Raw genomic sequence first — 25,642 nt, forward strand, 5'->3', positions numbered from 1 at the left:
GAGGACAGGGAGAGGAGATTTGGGGGAGGACGGGGAGAGGAGATTTGGGGGAGGGCGGGGAGAGGAGATTTGGGGGAGGGTGGGGTTAGGAGATTTGGAGGAGGGTGGGATCAGGAGATTTGGAGATGGTCGGTCGAGGAAATTTGGAGGGCGGGGAGGGGAGATTTGGAGGTGGGTGGGGAGAGGAGTTTGGTGGAGGGCGGGGAGAGGAGATTTAGGTGAGGGCGGAGAGAGGAGATTTGGGTGAGGGCGGGGAGAGGAGATTGGGGAAGGGAGTGGAGATTTAGAGCAGGGCGGGGAGAGGAGATTTGGGGGAAGGAGTGCAGATTTGGGGGAGGGCGGGGAGAGGAGATTGTGGGAGGGCGGGGAGAGGAGTTTGGGGGAGGGCGGGGAGAGGAGTTTGGGGGAGGGCGGGGAGAGGAGATTTGGGTGAGGGTGGGGAGAGGAGATTGGGGTGAGGGTGGGGAGAGGAGATTTGGGTGAGGGCGGGGAGAGGAGATTTTGGTGAGGGCGGGGAGAGGAGTTTGGGTGAGGGTGGGGAGAGGAGACTGGGGGAGGGAGTGGAGATTTGGGGGAGGGCGGGGAGAGGAGACTGGGGGAGGGAGTGGAGATTTGGGTGAGGGCGGGGAGAGGAGATTTTGGTGAGGGTGGGGAGAGGAGATTGGGGGAGGGAGAGGAGTTTGGGTGAGGGTGGGGAGAGGAGACTGGGGGAGGGAGTGGAGATTTGGGGGAGGGCGGGGAGTGATGGTATGGTGTGTTTGGAAGCCGAGAGACACAGGAAACAGCACATCTGCTGCGCGATGTTGAAGAGGGGTTCTTGGGGCAGAAGTGATGGCCTGCGTTGTATTATAAGCATTGTTACAAGGCTTTTTGTAAAGGCAAAGGTTTCTCACTGGGCTTATTGAATGAATGTTCTGAACCTGTAATTCACAAGTCCCACAAGCAGCAGGCAATATTTGACTGATTCTATATATTGTAATAAATGGAATGGATTAATAATTGCATTAAATGTGTCAGGATGTGAAAGAGTGTAAAGCTAAAACTGGCATTATCACGTGATGAAGGAGTAGCAAGCTAGGCTTCAAACAATAGCTCTTAGTGGCTCTCCTTACATTGTCCTACTAACACTAGCATGGTGATGAAGCTTTAGGGCTTTTATTGTTGTGGACAGGTACAACCCAGGTTCGCAACAAGGCAAGGGGGGGCCAGTGGGATTGGTTTTGGAATGCTCTATCAATGAGCTAGCACAAACACAATGGACCAAATGGCCTCCTTCTGTGCTGTAAACTTCTTTTATTCCTCTTCCCTCCCTCATTTCACTCTCTTGTTGGAAAGTACTTTATTTGGGTCACACTTCGAAAAGTTTCTCTCTTCTTCCCTTTTTCACATTACACGTCCCATCAAGTGCTGTGGAAACAATGTCATGTTGTAACGAGGGCTGTCTGTTCTTTGCAGAGAACACTACAACTTGTCATTTGCTGCTCAGACACATCCTGCTATTGTACACAATGGGTCCTTATATTGACAAAGATAAAAAGGTCTAATAATGGAGAAGGAAGCTGATGATTCTGAATGAAGCACCCTGTTCAACACGTTTTGCAAATAATTCCTTCCTCCATAACTGTAAGGAATCTTACAACACCAGGTTATAGTCCAACTGTTTTATTTGAAAATCACAAGCTTTCGGAGGCTTTCTCCTTCGTCAGGTGAGTGTGGGATTCGGATTCCATGGAAGGTTGCCGCATTTATAGTCAGAGAACAATACCTGGTGATTACAGATAATCTTTCCAACTGCCCGTTGTCAAGGCAATCAAAGTGTTCAGACAGAGAGATGTTACCTACAGGACCACCGAATACACAAACGGCCAGAACAAAAGACAGACAGAGAGAGAGAGAAACCCCAGTCCATCACTGGCACCTCCACATCATTCCTCCATAACAACCACAGCAACAGGCTCTGCTTCCCTGAAACAGCAAAGAGTGTGTGGGAGCAGTGTTCAGAACACCCTTGTTGGCTCCCTTATTGAGTTTTATAGTCTCTACCCAGTTCCCAGTAGCAGGAGCCTACACCACAAAATCCTCATGTTGCATCATTTAAGGGAAAAGCGGATAAATATTTTCAAGCCTGGATTATGTGCTGAGGATATAGATAACTCTTGGTCCACGTGATATCCTGGACTAGTTTTGATCACTTGAGGGGGTCGAAGAGGAATTTTCCAGAGTACTTTTTTCCCTTAGTGGCCCTGGATTTTTTTCCCCTCCAGGGTTGGGGAGGGGGGCGGGGGGAGAGGGAAGAAGTGTTTAGTCATGATGCTCCAGTCATCATGGTGTGGGGCAGGCTTGATGGACCAGCTGGTCTTTTCCTGCCCGTCAATATCAAATGTTTCTGGAGTGGGACTTGAACTCACAACCGCCATGACCCAGGGGCGAGAGTGCTACCACTGAGCAACAGCTAACACTAAGCTGTATAGTCACTGATAGGCCAGCCCAGGTAAGGATGGCAGGTTGCCTTCCCTGAAGGACATCTGGCAGCTTTCTGCCCATTCCATTAATGCCATTGCACAAATACTGACAGAAGTTCATCAGAGTAGTGCATCTTAATGCTGGTGGAATAATAATCCAGAGAACGTGAGTTCAAATTCCACCATTGCAGTTTGAGAATTTGAATCCAATTAACAAAAAAATCTGGAATTAAAAAGCTGCGATCAGTAAAAGTGACCATGAAGCTGTCGGATTGTTGTAAGAACACATAGTGGTTCACTAATGTCCTTTAGAGAAGGAAACCTGCCATCCTTACCCGGTTTGGCCTATATGTGACTCCAGTCCCACACCAACATGGTTGACTCTTAACTGCCCTCTGAAGTGGCCTAGCAAACCACTCAATTGTATCAGAACTGCTATTTGAAGAGGAAGACCCACCACCACCTTCTCAGGGAAGCCAGGGTTGGGAAATAAATGCCGGCCTTGCCAGAGACACCTGCAACCTGAATGGTTTATTGACAGAAGCACACACAACCCCTCAGGTAAGCTAGTTAGTGAACACATACATTGGCATAATGTTAGTCTTAGTGAAATGTGTTGGTGGATAGCTTTAGGCCCTGGCACCCTTTGGTTCCTTGCTCAAATGCCACTCTTAATGTCTGTGTCAAGTCAGTGAATAACAGTAGATTACCTGCCTCAGGAGCCATCAGCGTCAAGCCTCATCCTGTCTTTACCTGATGTACATGGAGGAGTCAATTTATAGCCTTCAGGGGCTGGAACCTTGCTGATTTTTTTTCTTTCCTTGTGTAGAGAACCTTCCACCGACTATAGTTTGCCCTACCATCACCCTGGCAGAGAAGAACTAACTGCGCAGACCAAGGATTGAACCTAGGACCTTCCAGGAACCTGGTCTGTATGCCTGAGGCTCATGTCATGCAGTACATTTGCCCACTGAACTACAACGGCAGTTTTCACTGGATAACTGGTTCCTTTCCTTGAACCCACAACTATCTGACTCAGAGGTAAAAGTGTTACCAACTAAGCCACAGCTGACACTTAATGGCAAATGTTAAGCAAAACCTCATCTAATGAAAACTCAAAAACTGTTGAAGAAAACAGTGGGGGTAGTACTATTGGCCTCAGGGTCCTGGGCTAGGGAGGGGAATAATCAGCTATACTGCTATCCGCTGACCCCCTACCAGATAGATCATGTGTGAATGAGAGATGAGGACAAAATTGGGCTTGGGTTTGTTAGTTCCTACTGTCAAATAGCCTGACTGTACGTACTCTTGCACCTGGTATAGTAAGTGAGCACGGGTTAGATGCAGAGGTAAACTCCTGCATTGTCCCCTCCAACACTCCCATGACAGGAAAAGCTCCTTCTACACAGTCACTTCCAGTTCAGGTGTAGCACTAGTGAGAAGCCTAGTTATGCTCCCTCTAGCCTGCTCCATCAATATGCCTCAACCCCAACCTCAGAAGGGCATGCTTTATGTATAAGTGTAAGCTTTTCATCTCTTCCAAAGCCACTCTTGCGTCCTCTCAGAGAGATTGCCAGTTTAGTGTCAGTTTTAGGCAATTCTGTGTCATGGATGCATTCTGATATTGGACTGTACTGCAACTGTCCAAGCACATTCCGTTAGGGCTCTTATAGATGGCAAAGGTTAATGACTGTCAGCCTGGACTGGATTCAAACCCCAATTCCAAGTTGTTAATCTACAATGCCAGCTGGTCTTCAAGGGGAGGAACTGCTATTACATCAAGTTACATCGAAACTACAGCACAAAAACAGGGCCAACTGGTCCATGCCGGTGTTTATGTTCCTCACAAGTCTCCTCCCTCCCTATTTCATCTAACCCTATCAGGATACCTTTCTATTCTTTTCTCCCTCATGTGCTTATCTAGCTTGCCCTTAAATGCATCTATGCTAATCGCCTCACCTACTCCTTGTGGTAGCAAGTTCCACATTCTTACCGTTCTTTGGGTAAAGAAGTTTCTCTTGAATTCCCTATTGGATTTATTAGTGATTATCTTATATTTATGACCTCTTGTTTTGGACCCCCCCATAAGTGGAAACATTTTCTCTATGTCTACCCTATCAAACCCTTTCATTATCTTAAAGACCTCTATCAGGTCACCCCTCAGCCTTCTCTTTTTTTTAAGAAAAAAGAGCCCCAGCCTGTTCAGCCTTTCCTGATAAATATATGCTCTCTGTATTGGTTGTACCTATCACTTTTAATCAAGTGTCAGGCTGGCACTAATCCAATTGTACTGCGGCAAGCCTGAGGATCGGGAGCAGTTCAGAATTCAGCAAAGGAGGACAAAGAGATTGATTAAGAGGGGAAAAATAGAGTATGAGAGTAAACCGGCAGGAAACATAAAAACTGACTGTAAAAGCTTCTATAAATATGTCAAGAGAAAAAGATTAGTGAAAACAAATGTAGGTCCCTTACAGTCAGAAATGGGGAAATTATAATGGGGAACAAAGAAATGGCAGAACAATTAAACACATACTTTGGTTCTGTCTTCACAAAGGAGGACACAAATAACCTGCCAGAAATGTTAGGGAACCAAGGGTCCAGTGAGAGGGAGGAACTGAAGGAAACCAGTATTAGTAAAAAAATAGTGCTAGGGAAATTAATGGGGCTAAAGGCTGACAAATCCCCAGGGCCTGATAATCTACATCCCAGAGTATTAAAGAAAGTGGCCCTGGAAATAGTGGATGCATTGGTGATCATCTTCCAAAATTCTATAGACTCTGGAACAGTTCCTACAGATTGGAGGGTGGCAAATGTAACCCCACTATTTAAAAAAGGAGGGAGAGAAAAAACAGGGAATTACAGGCCAGTTAGCCTAACATCAGTAGTGGGGAAAATGCTAGAGTCTATTATAAAAGATGTGATAACAGAACACTTGGAAGGCATTAACGGGATTGGACAAAGTCAGCATGGGTTTATGAAAGGGAAATCATGCTCAACAAATCTACTGGAGTTTTTTGAGGATGTAACTAGTAGAATAGATAGGGGAGAACCAGTGGATGTGGTGTATTTGGATTTTCAGAAGGCTTTTGATAAGGTCCCACACAAGAGGCTAGTGTGCAAAATTAAAGCACATGGGATTGGGGGGAATATACTGGCATGGATTGAGAATTGGTTGACCGACAGGAAACAGAGAGTAGGAATAAACGGGTCTTTTTCCTGGTGGCAGGCAGTGACTAGTGGGATACTGCAGGGATCAGTGCTTGGGCCCCAGCTATTCACAATATATATCAATGATTTGGATGAGGGAACTAGATGTAACATTTCCAAGTTTGCAGATGACACAAAGCTGGGGTGGAATGTGAGCTGTGAGGAGGATGCAAAGAGGCTCCAATGTGATTTAGACAAGTTGGGTGAGTGGGCAAGAACATGGCAGATGCAGTACAATGTGGATAAATGTGAGGTTATCCACTTTGGTTGTAAAAACAGAAAGGCAGATTATTATCTGAATGGTGATAGATTGGGAAAAGGGGAGGTGCAATGAGACCTGGGTGTCCTTGTACACCAGTCGCTGAAAGCGAGCATTCAGATGCAGCAAGCAGTTAGGAAGGCGAATGGTATGTTGGCCTTCATTGCAAGAGGATTTGAGTACAGGAGCAGGGATGTCTTACTGCAGTTGTACAGGGCCTTGGTGAGACCACATCTGGAGTATTGTGTGCAGTTTTGGTCTCCTTATCTGAGGAAGGATGTCCTTGCCATGGAGGGAGTGCAACGAAGGTTTACCAGACTGATTCCTAGGATGGCAGGACTGACGTATGAGGAGAGATTGGGTCGACTAGGCCTATATTCACTAGAGTTTAGAAGAATGAGAGGTGATCTCATCGAAACATATAAAATTCTAACAGGACTAGACAGACTAGATGCAGGGAGGATGTTCCCGATGGCTGGGGAGTCCAGAACCAGGGGGGTCACAGTCTCAGGATACGGGGAATGCCCTTTAGAACTGAGATGAGGAGAAATTTCTTCACTCAGAGGGTGGTGAACCTATGGAATTCTCTACCAAAGAAGGCAGTGGAGGCCAAGTCATTAGATGTATTCAAGAAGGAGATAGATATATTTCTTATTGCTAAAGGGATCAAGGGATATGGGGAAAAAGCGGGAACAGGGTACTGAGTTAGACGATCAGCATAATCATTTAGAATGGCAGAGCAGGCCCGAAGGGCCGAACAGCCTACTCTTGCTCCTATTTTCTATGTTTCTATGTTTCTATGTGCAAGGTACACTGATGATTACAAAGATCATTCACAACTCATGTGGCAGATTCAATGATCCTATGTTCATTTATAACCATTGTCTGTCGACTGAGGAGCCCTAACATTTCTGGCCAGTTAGGATGTGTCCTACTGATACTGGCCACATGGTCCATCAACAAGTCTATTAGTCACTTGTTTGTGAAAATCAATTAATAGTTCTGGAGTTGACATCTCCATTTAATGTGATTATACGTTTCATCAAAGAAGAAAACAGCTGCAAAGATTATACACAATGTGACATCACTTGAACTCTCTATTCCTCTGACCGAGGCCTCTTGTGCATCTTATAGAATAGAATCATAGAATCATAGAAGTTTACAACATGGAAACAGGCCCTTCGGCCCAACATGTCCATGTCGCCCAGTTTATACTACTAAGCTAGTCCCAATTACCTGCACTTGGCCCATATCCCTCCATACCCATCTTACCCATGTAACTGTCCAAATGCTTTTTAAAAGACAAAATTGTACCCGCCTCTACTGCTGCCTCTGGCAGCTCGTTCCAGACACTCACCACCCTTTGAGTGAAAAATTTGCCCCTCTGGACCCTTTTGTATCTCTCCCCTCTCACCTTAAATCTATGCCCCCTCGTTATAGACTCCCCTACCTTTGGGAAAAGATTTTGACTATCTACCTTATCTATGCCCCTCATTATTTTATAGACTTCTATAAGATCACCCCTAAACCTCCTACTCTCCAGGGAAAAAAATCTCAGTCTATCCAACCTCTCCCTATAAGTCAAACCATCAAGTCCCAGTAGCATCCTAGTAAATCTTTTCTGCACTCTTTCTAGTTTAATAATATCCTTTCTATAATAGGGTGACCAGAACTGTACACAGTATTCCAAGTGTGGCCTTACTAATGTCTTGTACAACTTCAACAAGACATCCCAACTCCTGTATTCAATGTTCTGACCAATGAAACCAAGCATGCTGAATGCCTTCTTCACCACCCTATCCACCTGTGACTCCACTTTCAAGGAGCTATGAACCTGTACTCCTAGATCTCTTTGTTCTATAACTCTCCCCAACGCTCTACCATTAACGGAGTAGGTCCTGGCCCAATTCGATCTACCAAAATGCATCACCTCACATTTATCTAAATTAAACTCCATCTGCCATTCATCGGCCCACTGGCCCAATTTATCAAGATCCCGTTGCAATCCTAGATAACCTTCTTCACTGTCCACAATGCCACCAATCTTGGTGTCATCTGCAAACTTACTAACCATGCCTCCTAAATTCTCATCCAAATCATTAATATAAATAACAAATAACAGCGGACCCAGCACCGATCCCTGAAGCACACCGCTGGACACAGGCCTTCAGTTTGAAAAACAACCCTCTACAACCACCCTCTGTCTTCTGTCGTCAATCCAATTTTGTATCCAATTGGCTACCTCACCTTGGATCCCGTGAGATTTAACCTTATATAACAACCTACCATGCGGTACCTTGTCAAAGGCTTTGCTAAAGTCCATGTAGACCACATCTACTGCACAGCCCTCATCTATCTTCTTGGTTACCCCTTCAAAAAACTCAATCAAATTCGTGAGACATGATTTTCCTCTCACAAAACCATGCTGACTGTTCCTAATCAGTCCCTGCCTCTCCAAATGCCTGTAGATCCTGTCTCTCAGAATACCCTCTAACAACTTACCCACTACAGATGTCAGGCTCACTGGTCTGTGGTTCCCAGGCTTTTCCCTGCCGCCCTTCTTAAACAAAGGCACAACATTTGCTACCCTCCAATCTTCAGGCACCTCACCTGTAGCGGTGGTTGATTCAAATATCTCTGCAAGGGGACCCGTAATTTCCTCCCTAACTTCCCATATCGTCCTGGGATACATTTCATCAGGTCCCGGAGATTTATCTACCTTGATGCGTGTTAAGACTTCCAGCACCTCCCTCTCTGTAATATGTACACTCCTCAAGACATCACTATTTATTTCACAAAGTACCCTAACATCCATGCCTTTCTCAACCGTAAATACCGATGTGAAATATTCATTCAGGATCTCACCCATCTCTTGTGGTTCCGCACAGAGATGACCTTGTTGATCCTTAAGAGGCCCTACTCTCTCCCTAGTTACTCTTTTGCCCTTTATGTATTTGTAGAAGCTCTTTGGATTCACCTTTGCCTTATCTGCCAAAGCAATCTCATGTCCCCTTTTTGCCGTCCTGATTTCTCTCTTAACTCTACTCCGGCAATCTCTATACTCTTCAAGGGATCCACTTGATCCCAACTGCCTATGCATGTCATATGCCTCCTTCTTCCGAGTCATCCAAGGTTCCCTACTTCTACCAGCCTTGCCCTTCACTTTATAAGGAATGTGCTTACCCTGAACCCTGCTTAACACACTTTTGAAAGCCTCCCACTTACCAGACGTCCCTTTGCCTGCCAACAGACTCTCCCAATCAACTTCTGAAAGTTCCTGTCTAATACCATCAAAATTGGCCTTTCCCCAATTTAGAATTTTAACTTTTGGGCCAGACCTATCATTCTCCATAGCTATCTTAAAACTAATGGAATTATGATCACTGGTCCCAAAGTGATCCCTCACTAACACTTCTGTCACCTGCCCTTCCTTATTTCCCAAGAGGAGGTCAAGTTTTGCCCCCTCTCTAGTTGGGCCATCCACATACTGAATGAGAAATTCCTCCTGAATACACTCAACAAATTTCTCTCCATCCAAGCCCCGAATGCTATGGCTGTCCCAGTCAATGTTGGGAAAGTTAAAGTCCCCTACTATTACCACCCTATTTTTCTTGCAGCTGTCTGTAATCTCCTTACATATTTGCTCCTCAATTTCCCGTTGACTATTTGGGGGTCTGTAGTACAATCCTATCAAAGTGATCTCTCCCTTCCTATTTTTCAGTTCTACCCATATAGACTCAGTGGGCGAACCCTCGGATATATCCCCTCTCACTACTGCCGTGATGTTCTCCCTAATCAAGAATGCAACTCCCCCTCCTCTCTTACCTCCTGCTCTATCTTTCCTATAGCATCTGTACCCTGGAACATTGAGCTGCCAGTCCTGCCCCTCCCTTAGCCATGTTTCAGTAATAGCTATAACATCCCAGTCCCATGTACCCATCCATGCCCTGAGTTCATCTGCCTTGCCCATCAGACTTCTTGCATTGAAATAAATGCAGTTTAATCTAGACTTCCCTTGGTCTTTGCCCTGCTTTCTCAGACCATCTGTCCGGTCATGTTCTGTACACTCTCCCTTACTGCCTTTTGTTTCTGTCACCACTTTACTTCCCACTGACTTCCTGCATCGGATCCCATCCCCCTGCCACATTAGTTTAAACCCTCCCCAACAGCACTAGCAAACACTCCCCCTAGGACATTGGTTCCATTCCCTTCGCCCCACTATTGGTGGCCGTGCCTTCAATTGCCTAGACCCCACTTTCTGGAATGTACTCCTTTAAAGCCCTCCTCCTCCTTTTCTTCCTTTAAGTTAAACCGAGGCCTCATCTACCCTCTCAAATGGATGTAAAAGATTCTATGACACTATTCGAAGAAGAGTAGGGAAGTTCTCCTCGGTGTCCTGACCAACATTTATCCCTCAACCTACACCTAATGCAGATTATTTGGTCATTATCACATTGCTGTTTGTGGGACCTTGCTGTATGCAAATTATCTGCCACGTTTCCTACATTACAACGGTGGATACACTTCAAAAGTGCTTTATTGGTTGTGAAGTGCTTTTGGGCGTCCTGAGGTCGTGAAAGGCGCTGTATAAAAAATGCAAATCTTTCTTTCTTGAAGACCCTCCCTAAAACCCAACTTTTTGACCAATCTTTTGGTCACACCTTCGCCTAATATCTCCTTCTTTGGCTCGGCATCCATTTTTCCTCATGCCTCCTGGAAGCGCCTTGGGATATTTTTCTATGTTAAAGGCTCTGTAAAAATGCAAGATGTTGCTTATTGTTTTTGCTGTTGAAAGTAGTTTTGGCCGGTGACTTACATTTTACTTGCAGAGTTATGTTGGCTTCATCTGAGTACGAGTAGCTACTGTAGTTGACTGAACATTTGACGATCTTGTTGTGGTCCTGGTACGATGGGATGAACTCAAAGTTGCTGTTGAGCGTTGCTGTTGAGCCATCAGCTTTGGGTTGTTGTGCTGCCAGGTCAGCGATGCCGTACCAATTGAGGCTGGCTTTGACTCTTGGGTCAACGTTGGACGAGGAACACATCAAACTGGTCCTGACTCCTTCAACCAATCCTGTGGAGAACGAGAGAGTTGGCTTGGTTGGACGATCTGCAACAGAAAGGAAAGGGAAGTGACTGAAAGTCAAGTCATTTAATGCGTTCAGTTTATGAATTAAGTTGTAAATATAGGCAGCTGGATTCTGAAATTTGTACAAGGCAAAATAAATATCGGGAACAATAATTACCATAAACAGTGAGATTCAAGCAAGGTTTTCCTGTCCACCTACTTCCATATCTTAATTCAAATCTGAAGCAGTAACAATCGCTGTGTTTTTTTTCAATATCACTTATCTGAAGAGAGCAGTTTTTTTGATCCAGGTTTCCTATGAAACGCACTTCAGGTCTGTTGTTTGTGATCTCATTGCTGTATAGTTCCACAGAGTGTGGTTCGCACGGGTATTTTAACCACCTGGCAGTTATGTGGGTCGGATGTATGTATGAGTAAGGGTATTTGAAAGAACAATTAAAGATTACAGATGACCCCTGTAATGCAAAAACAGAACGCGGAACCAAAACATCATGATCATTTGTAGCCATAGAACCTGTAGGGGGAAAAAAAAGCAGAAAATACTGTGATATCACTCACCCCAAATTCATTGTTACTCCTACAATCTACCAGGACAATCTCTGGCTTTGTGTCATTCACATAATTTTTCCATGATTTCATGCTACATTTATGTAGAGGATTTATAAATAGGAAATTGAAACTCAGTGGTAGTACTCCCACCTCTGAGTCAGAAGGTTGTGGGCTCAATTCCCACTCCAGAGACTTGAGCACATAATATATGCTGACACTCCCAGCTGAGGGGGTGCTGCACTGTCGGAGGTGCCGTCTTTTGGATGAGACATTAAACCGATGCCCCGTCTGCCCGTAAAAGATCCCATGGCATTATTTGAAGAAGAGCAGGGCAGTTCTTCCCGGTGTCCCGGCCAATAGTTATCACTCACTAAAACAGATTATCTGGCCATTATCTCATTGCTGGGAAATGGGACAGGAACTCAGGCCCCTCCCTGCCCACCGCCACGTGCATGTTGCAGGTGGGGAAGGAGCAGCTAGTGTCGGTCCCACTAGGGGCGGGGGAGGAGGAAAATTCAGGTCAGGGCATTGAGGTGGTGCTAGGCCTTGCTGCTTAATTTTGACCCTTTTTTCGCTACAATTGATTTTGGGCAGGATCGAGCGGAAGAAATGTAACCCTGGAAAGTCTTAATTGCAAAGTAATATTCCTTGCCTTTATCAGTAAATAAAAACCACACAAAACAATCATCAGTTAAGCTGTATGGTCATACTAAAATTATTTAACATACAAACATACAAAATTGACAGGCAGGAAAAGACTAGCTGGTCCATCAAGCCTGCCCTACACTCACGATTGCCAGAGCATCTTGACTAGATACTTCCTACCACCCCTCACCCCCAACCCCCTGCAGCCATGTAAACTCCTGGGAAATGCAAAGAAACAGAGAAAAACTCAGGGCCAATAAGGGAAAGAAAACGCTCGGGAAAATTCCTCTCAGGTGACCGAAACCAGTTCAGGAGATCACATGGGCTAAGGAGCTCCTCCTCCTAAAAGATGTCCTATGACTTTACTCACCCTTCATTGGATAATGTGTCTTTTTTTAACATAACGATAGGAGTTTTAAACAACGGAACGCCCAATGTATTATTGCTGCTAAGCTGAACCCGTGTGCCTTTAAGACTCTCAAATCTAATTGCCGTTAAATATACACAGGGAGAGGTCAATCGGAGTGTAATTGCTCTTTGGTGAGGGAAGTTGTAAACCGGAAGGTTATTGCAAATTTCAGGCTGCAGGTCAGAACGCAGTATGAAACATCTGGCTTTCTTTTTCTTTTTTTAAAGTTTGATTGCTATGATGAATTAATGGCAACAGACATTCTGACTCCTGTCTCTGTAGGTACCTTCTGTTGCTGGAGGAGTTTGTCTATAGATAGAAACTGATTGGTTTTCTTTCTTTTTTTTAATACTATTTTCTGAACCTTGATACAGTAAGTGCGGGAGTTTACGGAATTTGTTGTCATCAAGATTGAAACCATCCGTTCAGCTGTGTCCTTCTCTTCTTTTTGCCTTCTTCCCCTTGCCCTCTAAGCCAAACATCCCCTTAGTCCTGCCCCCACTCCAGGCCTGAACCTCCATCTCTTTCTAGTCTCTCCTCCATTCTCCCAACCTGCTCTCTGCAAGCTCTCCTTATCCTTGAGACCCACCTCCTGCTTCTTCAACTCCCACTAAACTCCTGACCACCTAACTTCTCCTGTTGCCCCCCATGCTAACTGATATTGTAAACTGTTCCCTCTCCTGTCCACCTCCCTTTCAAATCTGCCATCCTTAACCCTCCCACCCGCAAAAAACCCACACTCAACTCTACATGCTTGCTAACTATGGCCTCATCTCCAACCAATCTTTCTTCTCCAAGATCCTTCAATGTGTTATCCCTTCCCAGATCTATGCCCACCTCTCTCGCAACTCCCTCCAGTCAGTTTTCTGCCCCTCCCACAACACTGAAATGGCCCTCACCAAAGTCACAAACAATGTGACTGTGGTCCATTGTCACTTCTTGTCCTCCTCAACCTCTCTGCCCCTTCAACATGGCCATCCACACCGTCCTCCTCAACCTCTCTGCCCCTTCAACATGGCCATCCACACCGTCCTCCTCAACCTCTCTGCCCCTTCAACATGGCCATCCACACCGTCCTCCTCAACCTCTCTGCCCCTTCAACATGGCCATCCACACCGTCCTCCTCCAACCTCTCTGCCCATTCAACATGGCCATCCACACCGTCCTCCTCCAACCTCTCTGCCCATTCAACATGGCCATCCACACCGTCCTCCTCCAACCTCTCTCCTCCGTTCTCTATTTCAGTGGGACTGCCCTTGCTAGGTTCCACTTTTACTTATCTAATCATCGTCACAGCATTTCCAGCAATGGCTTCTCATCCCAACCCTGCAGTGTCACCTCTGGAATCCCCCAAGTATCTATCAGCCCACTCCTCTTCCTCATCTACTTACTGCCCCTTGGTGACATCATTCATGGGTTCAGATTCCACATGTACATTGAAGACACCCAGCACTACCTCTCCATCATCTCTCTCAACTTTTCCACCTCCTCTGTGCTGTGAGACTGCTTGTCCGACATCCAGTCCTGGATGAGTTGTAACTTCCTCCAACCAAACACTGGGATGGCCGAAGCCTCTGGCCCTCACCACGCACTCCATGCCATTGCTACTGAGTCCATCACACTGCCTGTCCACTGTCTCAGGCTGAACCAGACTGTTTGCAACATCGGCGTCCTATTCGACCCCGAGTTGAGCTTTTTATCCCCTATCCTCTCAATCACAAAGACCGCCTACTTCCATCTCTGTAACATCACCGGCCATCTCCCTACCTCATCCCATCTACCTCTGAAACCCTCATCCATGCTTTTGTCAATTCCAGACCTTGATTATTCCATTGCTTTCTTGGCCAGCCTCCCACCTCCACTTATTTCAACTTCAACTTATTTAAAACTCTACTGCCCATATCCTACCCTGCACCGAGCTCTGTTCATCCACCATCCCTGTCCTCCCTGATTTACATTGGTTTCCGATCCCTCAGTGCCTCAAAATTTAAAATTCTCATGCTTGTGTTTAAATCCCTGTATGGCCTTGCCCTTCCCTTGCTCTGTAACCTCCTCCAGCCATATAACTCCCCACCCTCGAACTCTCCATTCCTTGATTCCTGCCTCTTGTGTTTCTCTTTCACCCCACTATTGGCAGCCGTGCCTTCAGCCGCCTAGGCTCATGCTCTGTAATTTGTCTCAATAGGCCCCTCTGCCTCTTCACCTCCCTCCTTAGAACCCATCTCTTTGACCAAGATTTTGTTCATCCTTCCTAATCTCTCCTTCCTAGTTTGGTGACTGTTTTTGGCTTATGCCTCTGTGAAGCACTTACATTAAAGGTTCCATAGAAGTGCAATTTGTTGTTGACGAAAATCGTCCAGGTTCTACCATATTTGGAGGGATGGGGAGGGGTTTCCGCTCCTCCCAGACGGTAGAGTTAGAAATAACGTTCGCGATGTCTTGAGTCAGTCGGCGGCAAGAAATTTCCGCACGAGAGGAGATTTGCCCAGGATGTGGGTGATGGAACATGTGAGGCGGAGGGTGTAATTTGCCGGGCAGCGTGTAGGCAGTAGGACAGATCGTTGTTAATATATTGTCACCAGTGAATGTCCCCGTGGCTCAAAATATGTCTGATCTGCGATAGCATGCTGCTTAACACAAGGTGATTACACCTTTGGCAGGCCTCAGTTAGAATACTGTGTCCAATTTTGGTCTCCTCACATGGTAAGTGATGTTAAGGCTTTGGAAAGGGTGCAGAGATGCAGAGGAGGGCCATACAATTAATTCCCAGTTTGAAGCATCTTAGTTATCAACATAGGCTCAAAGAGCTGGGACTCTACACTTTAGAGAAGCGCAGTCTTCGGGGTGATTAGATTGAGGTTTATAAGAGGATGAAAGGAATAGATTGTGTTTGTGTAGATAGTTTGTTCCAATTAAATAGATTAGGGAGGACCAGAGGTTACAATTTTAAGCGATATAAGGCCAGGTCTAGGTTAGATGTCAGGAGGTGGTTCTTCTTTTCCCAGAGAGTAGTGGACCTCTGGAACAGGCTGCCGGCTCGTGTGGTGGATGCTGATTCACTGAATTCCTTCAAGCGAGAGCTGGACCTGTTTCTGGCTGGGGCGGAGATCACCTTGTACAAGATACTGTATGGCGTTAATCAGGGTCAGAGTGATCTCCTGGACTAGTTTCGATCTCCTAAGGGGGTGGGGGGGGGGTCAGAGAGGAATTTTCCAGATTTTTTTTTGTCCCTTATTGGCCTGGGATTTTAATTTGGCTTTTTCACCTCTTCCAGGAGGTCACATGGCTTTCGGGTGGGGCGGAGAGTGTATATATTGTGATGCATAATGCATTGCAGTTCCGTGGGACAGGTTGGATGGACCAAAGGGTCTTTTCCTGTTCCTATGTTCCTATGTACAGGATCGGGCACACTGGTTGATTTATTCCCCTTCCTAACCCAATGGCACTGTCGAAACCCCAACTGCTGTACCAGCTGACCTCACCACCAACTGGGGACGGAGCCTGAGACCACGATCAATGTCCGTCATTCTCCGTATTATTGTATCATTGGTGGAAAACACAATCAACTACAGTGTCAGCATCAAGATCACTGTGTCACATGAAAATATAATGGAAATCCTCACAGATAAATAACTGAGCATGTTCAATGTAGAATATACAAAATATTTAAATATTTAAACATGAATATGGATACGGATGAATGCTAATGCATGTTATACAAAATAAAATACATACAAATAAAATGGCATTTCATACAGTGTAATGAAGTATTATTATTCAGCAAGAGGCTGCTCCTCCTGCCTCCACGGTCAGGTAATTTACTCACCTTCTTGGTTGGCATGCGATCCTTAGAGCTGGTTTCCCCGAGTGAAGCCCGCGATGGCATTGGTTGCCTCGGGGCAAATGAATGTTGGAGAAGGGACGTCAAGCTGGTGTTAGGCCCCTTACCTGCATTTGCAAAGGGCCTAACGTCTGATTCAGGCGTGGGTAAAGGAAGCCTTTTGTTTATCCTCACCCAATATGGCGGGTGGTGCACTTCCAGCTGGAAGTACGCATGCGCTTCCTGCCCGCCATTTTGGGGCCTTAGTAGGCCACGTAACGCCAGAAAAATGTGAGCCATGCAGCCCAATTTCTAGACCATAGTCTGAAATATCTACTTACAACTGTAAAAATACATTATAGAATATGCACAACCCTTTCCAGTGTACTCTTGATAGTTCAGAATAGTTTTTTTTGCACTAAAAAGAATTTAATTATCCATTATAATTCTTATAAGTGGAGTTGAGGCCAAAGATCAGCCATGGTCTTATTGAATGGCGGAGCAGGCTCGTGGGGCCCTATGGCCTACTCCCGCTCCTATTTCTTATGTTCAATAATCTGAGTTATGCCACATAAATAACATGACAAAAGTGGGAATTTATTGCTTAAAATTTTGGAGGGAACGAGGCACAACGGAGAGTGGGAGGGAGGGTCTACCAAGCAGCCAGTAGCCGGCCTCACAAAAAATCCCCCCAAAATGTTCCAGCCCATTTTTGGTGCAGCCGCCAGTAGTGGCCTTTTAAGGACCGTTGGTTATGCCGCTCACCGCCTGGTACAAATGGGCAGAGTGTACACAGTGCAAGCTCCGCCTACTTGTACCTGTAAATGGCAATGTTGGGGGGGGGGGTCCTACAACCGGTGCCGGAGCCCATTTTGTGCATCTTTCTGGGTGGGATTGCTGGCACCTGTTTACAGGCCCGCCTGAAAGTCGCATTGAATGAGCATCGGGCATCCAAAGGGGAAGCCGCTGTGTCCCACCATTTTTGACTGCCTTCAAACGCCTCATAAATGCAGTCTTCAGGTGAACTGGTATTGAAGTACCGCCGATAATTGGACTAGGACGTGCAGATGTAATTCAATCCCCATTTTAAAGCCATTTTAAAGTTTTTTACATAGCAGTTTGATTTTGATGTTATTATTTATAATTAAATCGCAAAGCTTACGGCAATATGGGAAGCGGAGAGGTAGATTTCAGTGGAGCTTCTCTGCAGTACAGGTCGAGGAGCTGGGAGATGCAAAACTGAGGTGCTGCAGTGCCACCAGTGGTTGGAAGGTGTAATTGGAGCGTGACGGTTTACATAGTCAGTTTCCATTGTAAATGTGGTCATAAGAATTAATAATGGAAAAAGTTGACAGGAAGTGTGTGGAGATGTAAGGTTTTTAATATATATAAAGATATATATATCTTTATATATGGGCACCACACTTTAGGAAGGATGTCAAGGCCTTAGAGAGGGTGTAGGGGAGATCTCCCAGAATGATACCAGGGTTGAGGGACTTCAGTTATGTGCAGAGACTAGACCTACCTCTTTGAACAAACGTTTGGTCACCTGTCCTAATATCTCCTTATGTGGCTTGGTGTCAAATTTTATCTGATTACGCTGCTGTGAAGCACCTTGGGACATTTTACTACGTTAAAGAAGCTATATAAATGCAAGTTGTTGTTGTTGTTTAGGGCTTTCCAATTTTTGGAGGACTTTATTTGGGACACCGATGGATTTACCGTCCATTGTGTAAAGCAGGCAAATCGCTTTCGCACGAAGACGGCCGTTGTATGGTGGGGTCTGTGTATATATGATTCATTTCTACTATATATATATATATAACATATAGAACATTTGGAAAATATACAGAATATACACATCAGCAGTTTGTCGGGGGAGATTGAAATTCAGGTTTTGATTGCTCGGGCACAGTCCACGGGAGTCTGACATTCGGTAAGGAGATATGGAGAGAAATAAAAAGAACAGCACAGCGCTTGAAAAGGCAGAAGAGTGTAGGCTGAGCCCTAATAACCTCAGGAAATAAATCTGAGGGTTAAAGAGAATTGGAGCCAACAGCTGCTAACAGCTGCTTGCAAAAAAAAAGGAAGTTCTAAACAGTGCACCAAAAAGGGGAAAAAATAAATATGAAAAGAGCCAAAATTAAAATTACACTCTGTATAGTTACCGTCTGCGTAGTCAACGCCAAAGATAGAATAGAATCATACAGCACAGAAGGAGGCCTTTTGGCCCATCGTGCCTCTGCCAGCTCCAATTAGTCCCACTCCCCTGCTCTTTACCCATAGCCCTGCAAATTTTTCCTTTTCAAGTATTTATCCAATTCCCTTTTGAAATTTACTATTGAATCTGCTTCCACCACCCTTTCAGGCAGTGCATTCCAGATCATAACAACTCGATGCGTAAAAAAAAAATTCTCATCCTCTCCCCGAAAATGTAAAGGAGATAATCAGACTTGAAAGGCCCGGAGAATATAAAAAGCATAAGACGCAGGTAAAAAATAGAGCACCAGGCTTCTAAAAGGCCTCAGGATAAAGTGTGAAAGAAGACATAAAAAATGAATTCTGGTGAAGCTTTATTTATGTAAATATATTTCATGTTTAATTGTTTTAATATGTTATAAAGCCTAATTTGTTTATAACTGGGTTATGAGCTCAATCAGGAACAATATGGCTCCAGGAAAGATTTTCAAAAAATGTTTTGAGCGAATTATTGTTCTGGCAGTAACCATTTACACCTCTGCTTGACCCATCTTTTGTTTCTATAAGTCCCCTTTTCACCTCCTCTTGCCTTGAACCATCATCCCTTTTCCTGTTTAATCACTCCTTCCCTCCACCCGATCACAGAGCTTCCCTTTGTTCTTAATCTGCCCCCTTTCCCTGGCTCTGTATTTGCTTAAAAGCTGTTCATCTCTAACATCTTCCAGTTCTGATGAAGGGTCCTTGACTTGAAAGATTAACTCTGTTTCTCTCGCCACAGATGCTGCCTGACCTGCTGAGTGTTCCCAGCACTTTTTGTTTTGATTTTGAGAGAATTTATTCCGGCACAGGCTCGATGGGCCAAATGGCCTCCTTCTGTGCTGTAATGATTCTATGATTGGTTCAACTGCTTGAAACTTGCTGATTGGTACTTAGCCTAACAGGTCAGTTGTGTTTTGTTATTTTATGAATACGAGATTTCAAAGCTGGTGAAGTGCAAATGTGACGCAGAAAATTTGAATGAGTTGTGATGTGACACCAGAATGTGACAAAACAAAAGTGACAGAAAGGAAGAAATGCGTGCAGCTGTTCCATTTTAATTATGTTATTGATAGCCATCCTATTGAATTGCTTACACTAAGTCAGCCGATACGCTGTTTTATAAAGACATACCAGGTAATGCAGTATGTATTATTCTGCTGCTAAGGTGAGCTATGTCACTTTAAGGCCACAAATCTTTATTGTTGGTGTGTCACTTTAAGGCCTGGTGAGGTCAGAGTTTACATGCTCAAGTTGCAGCTCAGAATTTTGGCTTTCTTTTTCTTCTTTTTAAGTGTGATTGGTAAGGTCAGCCAAGGGGGTGATACAGATATTGTGGATCTTGTGTCAGTCCAGTCATGATCTTATTGAATGGCGGAGCAGGTTCGAGGGGCCGGATGGCCTACTCCTGCTCCTATTTCTTATGTTCTTATGTTCTAGTTCAGGAGGTCTCTTTGGGTGACTCTGTATGTTCCAAATGGCCACTTTTATTTCTTTATACATCTTAAAAAAAAATGTGGCTCAGAGATTTACAGCATGATCCCCGAAGCATGACAGAGGGAAACGTATGCTTGATGTAAGGCTTAGATAGAAAGATATAGGAAAAAATAAATTACTGAATGTAATTTCCCATCAAGCTGATTGAGTAATAATTGCAGCCTTGGGGGATGGAGAAGGGAAATGTTTTCTAATTGTTACGTATCTACTTCAATAAGTGCAAAGTGAAATCCAAAGTCAAAAATCTGTGCTCAATTCTCGGCAGAGCTGTAATCGAACACTATCGGGTGCTTTCCCTTTACTTATTGCCACATGTGCGGCAGTTCCCAACATGCTAAGGGGAGGACAAAGATTGTGCTCCCTTGTTCTGGATTCCTGCACCAGAGCAAATAGTTTCTCTGTATCTACCCTATCGAATCCCTTTATCGTTTTAAACTCCTCGATCAGATGACCCCTCAACCTTCTGAACTCAAGGGAATACAAACCAAGTTTATGCAACCTGTCGTCATAATTTAACCCTCTAACCTCCCGCTATTATTCTGGTGAATCTGCGTTGCAACCCCTTCAAGGCCAATATATCCTTCCTGAGGTGCGGTGCCCAGAACTGGCCACAGTACTCCAGATGCGGTCTGACTGAGGCTCTGTACAACTGAAGCATCACTTCCTCACTTTTATATTCCAACCCCTTTGAGATAAAGGCCAGCATTCCATTTGCCTTTTTGTTCACTTTTTGTACCTGTGCACTACCTTTTAGATTTGTGTCTAAATCCTTTTGCTCCTCCACAGCTCCTTGTTTCTCACCATTAAGAAAATATTCCGATTTGTTCTTCTCAGATCCAAAGTGAATGACCTCACACTTCCCCACATTGAACTCCATCTGGTATAATTTTGACCACTCACTTAGTCTGACTATGTCCCTGCTCCCTTCTACACAACATATTGGCCCAAATCTTGTTGGAGCAGGGCATCTGTTAGTTAGTTAAAACTTTTTCCTTCACCCTTCAACATAAAAATGTTTTGCCCGGTACGTTGCTGGAAGTGCGGACGGGTAACGGCACATCTGGAACCTCAGTGAACGACGGGACCAACAGTCTATCTCCTTAACCAATGAGGTTTAAGGAATGAGAAACAAACAGGAACGACAGAGGAGGAGGGTGAATTAGAATTAAATCAGGTACAGAAAGAGAACTAAAGAGAAAGAAAGATCGGGTTAAGAGAGAGAGAAAAAAGAGGCAGAAAGGAAAAATAAGAAAAAAATGTAAAAGTTATTTTTTTTTAAATCTCAAGGAAGAATGTACTACCTGAAGGAATGAGACTCAACAGTTTAAATAGTTCCCTTTCTGGCTGGAGAGGTTGATTGGCATTGCATTAACAATTATCACATTGTTAACAGGGTACTTACGCTGTTAATACGAGCCCTAACTTTCTGCAGTGAGTTTAATGTGCAAATCCAGCAAGTTTTAAAAAATAACGGGGAGGCTAAGGGTGAGCTGCCGTTTGTGTGAGGCAAACAATGGAGCAGCGTTAATCGAACAGCAAGTTATGGCTATTTGCTACTCATGGTGTATCTCTTCTTCGCCTGAACTTGCTGGCCGATTTGCGCATTAATAAAGGCGTGCGTTGTGAAGTCGCCGTTATTTTTCCAGCAAGATTTGGGCCATCGTGTTTCCTAACTTTGTGTCATCTGCAAACTTGGATATACAACTCTTTGTTCCTTCACCCAAGCCATTGATCTAAATGGTGAAAAGCTGAGGCCCAAGAACAGATCCCTGGGGAACAGTACCCTCTCCTCCCCACCTGCCCTACGATCCCAGCATGCGGCCCCTGATAACGCACAAGCCGTGCAAATGGCCCGGGGGAAGAATTTTGGATGGATCCCTCCCCTCACAGGCGCCTGACCTGGACTTCCATGTGGAGATTGGCTACATGGATGAGATACCAGAGGATGACCATCGTCCATGGGGCTGTAGCCCAGTAACGGTCAGCACCATCAGGAGAGGAGGGATGAAAAAACTGGTAACTAGGGGAAAAAAAATTAAAGCTTAGACATGGTGATTGGTGTAATTGGACACTTACCCTTGATGAGACACACGGCTATAAGTGCCAGGGTGCAGTGTGATGTTCTCATTGTGTAGATCTCAGCCTCAATAGGACATGTACACACAGCAGCTGAGGACAATCAGACATATTGATACCTGCACAATAGACAATGGACCACAGTCAACAAAGAGATGATTTAAATCTTATTTAGCAATGGATGTTACGCGAACTCCCACATCTGTCAGACCAAGCACTGAACTCTCATTGTACTCTCGGCCTCTCACTCCTCTCCTCCACCCCTTTTAAAGGATGTTGCAGTAACACTTCTGGAAAGAGGTAATTTGATGTTGGGGAGGGGTAGCAAAGACTCATGCCTCATACACCCAGTGTACTAATGAAGACAAAATTCCTCATGACTAATGTAAGGCATGGACAAACTACGACAGACGGGGAGCCGAGTGGTGCAGTAGATTAGACACGTTGGGGTTAAATTGGATAACCCCAAAAAACGGGCGCGGGAAGTGCGATCCGCTATTAACCTGCGCCCGGTGCTTTCTGCGAGGCAGGACGAGACTTTCGTTCGGCCTGAGGAGTTACCTTCAAGCAGCGTTGGAAATCAGCATTGAGGCCAGGATTCAATGCAATTTGCACTTTCCACCAGCAGGGGGAGCCCTAATCTCTCCTTTGAGTGAAAGAAGCGTTTCCTAACTTCCCTCCTGCACGTCCTGGCTCTAAATGTTAGGCTTTGTCCCCGCGTCCTAGTATTCAAGTATAGGAGACCTCCAAAAGCAGTTACAAATGTATCGGCAGCCAGAAGCAATAATTCAGCAACTAACCTGCAAAACCTACATGGTCCCTTTAAATAGTGCTGGTGGGGGGTTCTCCGGGCACTCTAAGACATGTTCACATGGTCGTGGTTAAGACTGTGCGTTGAGTTGAGCATTAAGTTCCAAAATGGTGTCTATCACTTTAAATCAGCGTTGCACACTGATTGTATCCATTTCTCCCTACTTTACATGCTTCTGGCGTTCGCTCTCCGCACCTGCGCTAACTCCTATACCAAGATGATGTCCGGCGTATGTCACGCTGGAAATGTGCGTGCGCAGCCAAGACGCCATCTTGGCACTTCGGGAGGCCACAGAGCGCCGAAACAATAGGCGCTACATGGCCCAATTTCTAGCCCAGTGACCTGCCATTTCTGATATTTTGGTTCCACTTCAGCCCAATGTGGTGAGATGAAAGCCTCCTCTCTCTCTGCCCACATTAAGGTTACATAGTAACAGAAGTAGGATTCAGCCCCTCAGATGAAATCAGATCGTGGCTGATCTATACCTCGACTCCATTATCCCGCCTTTGCTCCATATCCCTTGATCCCCTTAATTAACAAAAATCTATCGATCTCAGTCTTGAAAATTTCAATTGACCCCCAGCATTCACAGCCTATTAGGGGGGAGAATTACAGATTTCCACTACCCTTTGTGTGAAAAAGTGCTTCCTGATTTCACTCCTGAATGGCTTAGCTCTAATATTAAGATTATGTCCCCTCGTTCTTGATTCCCCCACCAGAGGAAATAGTTTCTCCGTATCTACCCTATCAAATCCTTTTGACATTTAAACACCTCGATCAGATCACCCCTCAATCTTCTACAATCAAGGAAATATAAGCCGAGTTTATGCAACCTGCCCTCATAATTTAACCCTCTAAGCCCTGGTATCATTCTGGTGAATCTGCACAGTTGCCCACATTGAACTCCATCTGCCGCAGTTTTGGCCACTCACTTAATCATTCTAAGGGTTCTAAGAGAGATGAGTTGGGACAGTTTTGTCCCTGTTCACAGTTGACATGAGTTCATGGCACATAGGTACCCCGAATTCAATGCAAATTGGCACTATATTGACACGCTCATTCCAAACCGATGAGGGTATGATAGAAATGACCACATTGGTGAAGATATGGGTTTTTCTCGATGGGGTTGCAGCTCATTGTTGGGGAAGATCACTCCGCAGCTGGCAGAATGGAAAAGTGTTTCATTCACCCGTCCTGGCATCCTTCACCTTGACAAGGACTAAAGTCTCCCTACCTCCCCGTCTCACCAAAAGGAATTTCTATCTGAAAACCCAAACCTGTTGTATGTCAAATATCATAGAATCATACAGCACAGAAGGAGGCCATTTGGTCCATCATGCCTGTGCTGGCTCTTTGGAAGAGCTATCCAATTAGTCCCTCTCTCTCACTCTTTCCCCATAGCCCAGCAAATTTTTCCTTTTCAAGTATCCAATTCCCTTTTGAAAGTCACTATTGAATCTGCTTCCACCACCCTTTCAGGCAGTGCATTCCAGATCATAACAACTCACTGCGTAAAAAAATCTCATCATCTCCCCCTCTGGATCTTTTGCCAATTATCTTAAGTCTGTGTCCACAGGTTACTGACCCATCAAATTATTTTTAAACACACAATATAATTCTTCAGCATTTTGTAAAGCGTTTAAAAAATATTTTCCAGCTCCGAATCATATCAATGCTAGCTAAAGGTAAGAGTTTAGTTATTCAAAATTTACACATGACAAAAAATTGATTACATCGTATTCATAATTAAATATTCACTCATAGAATCACTAATGTTCATTTTACTCAAACAACATTTACTGACTACATCTTAATGTAAAGAAGAAAATCTCCTTACTGCTCTTCTTTAACTCCTTTGGTGGTACAATGTTCCCTTCAGGAAGACCATTCCTTTGCACTGACTTGTGCAGTCAAGCTACGTTACAGTTAGATGCACCTTTTATTGGAGTGCTGCAGGAAACGGAAATATCAGCATCTGTTGTAAAACAGGACAGCAACAAGACAAACCCACAGAGATAAGGCACACCGACACACGCTTCTCACTAATCTGCACTTTACAGTTTACAGTTTACAGCATAAAAAACAAGGAAGTAGACTATGCAATGAAGCCTATTTCAAAAAATAACAATAACTCGAAAACAACCCTTAACATGGATCTTATAGCACACAACGACCAGGAGTTTGAAAGTCTAATGGGCTTTGGGCTTGTCATAACTGCGCTGCAGGAATAGCCACGACCCTGTTACTTCCTTTGCAATTTATTGCAGTGGTGGATTTAGATTTTCTTTTATTCATTCTCTGGATGTGGGTGTCACTGGCAAGGCCGGCATTTATTGCCCATTCCCTACTTACCCTAAGAAGCTGGTGGTTAGCCTAAAACAGATTATTTGGTCATTTATCTCATTGCTGTTTGTGGGACCTTGCTGTGCACAAATTGGCTGCCACGTTTCCTAAATTACAACTGTGACTACACTTCAAAAGTACTTAGAACCATAGAACCATAGAAAAGATACAGCACGGAAGGGGGCCATTCGGCCCATCGTGCCCGCGCCGACTCGAAGAAAAACTAGGTGCCCATTCTAA

General features: G+C 44.7%; 1 protein-coding gene across 3 annotated transcripts in view; it reads right to left on the reverse strand.

The window, feature by feature from the left end:
- The window catches only part of LOC137332585 (sialic acid-binding Ig-like lectin 14), a 54,061-nt gene extending 29,069 nt beyond the window's left edge, over positions 1-24,992 (reverse strand). Inside the window, exons 1-4 of one of the 3 annotated variants that reach the window (XM_067996516.1) lie at positions 24,897-24,992; positions 22,249-22,367; positions 11,175-11,531; positions 10,745-11,038 (exon numbers count right to left, since the gene is read on the reverse strand). In XM_067996516.1, coding sequence (XP_067852617.1) covers positions 10,745-11,038; positions 11,175-11,531; positions 22,249-22,300 — 703 coding nt within the window. In that variant the 5' untranslated portion in view covers positions 22,301-22,367; positions 24,897-24,992. The remainder of the gene's footprint in view (positions 1-10,744; positions 11,039-11,174; positions 11,532-22,248; positions 22,368-24,896) is intronic. The other 2 variants (XM_067996517.1, XM_067996518.1) reach the window with 2 other exon arrangements.
- Positions 24,993-25,642: the final 650 nt, after the last annotated feature.

Source organism: Heptranchias perlo, chromosome 14, assembly GCF_035084215.1.
Source record: "Heptranchias perlo isolate sHepPer1 chromosome 14, sHepPer1.hap1, whole genome shotgun sequence".
Classification (NCBI taxonomy): Eukaryota; Metazoa; Chordata; class Chondrichthyes; order Hexanchiformes; family Hexanchidae; genus Heptranchias; species Heptranchias perlo.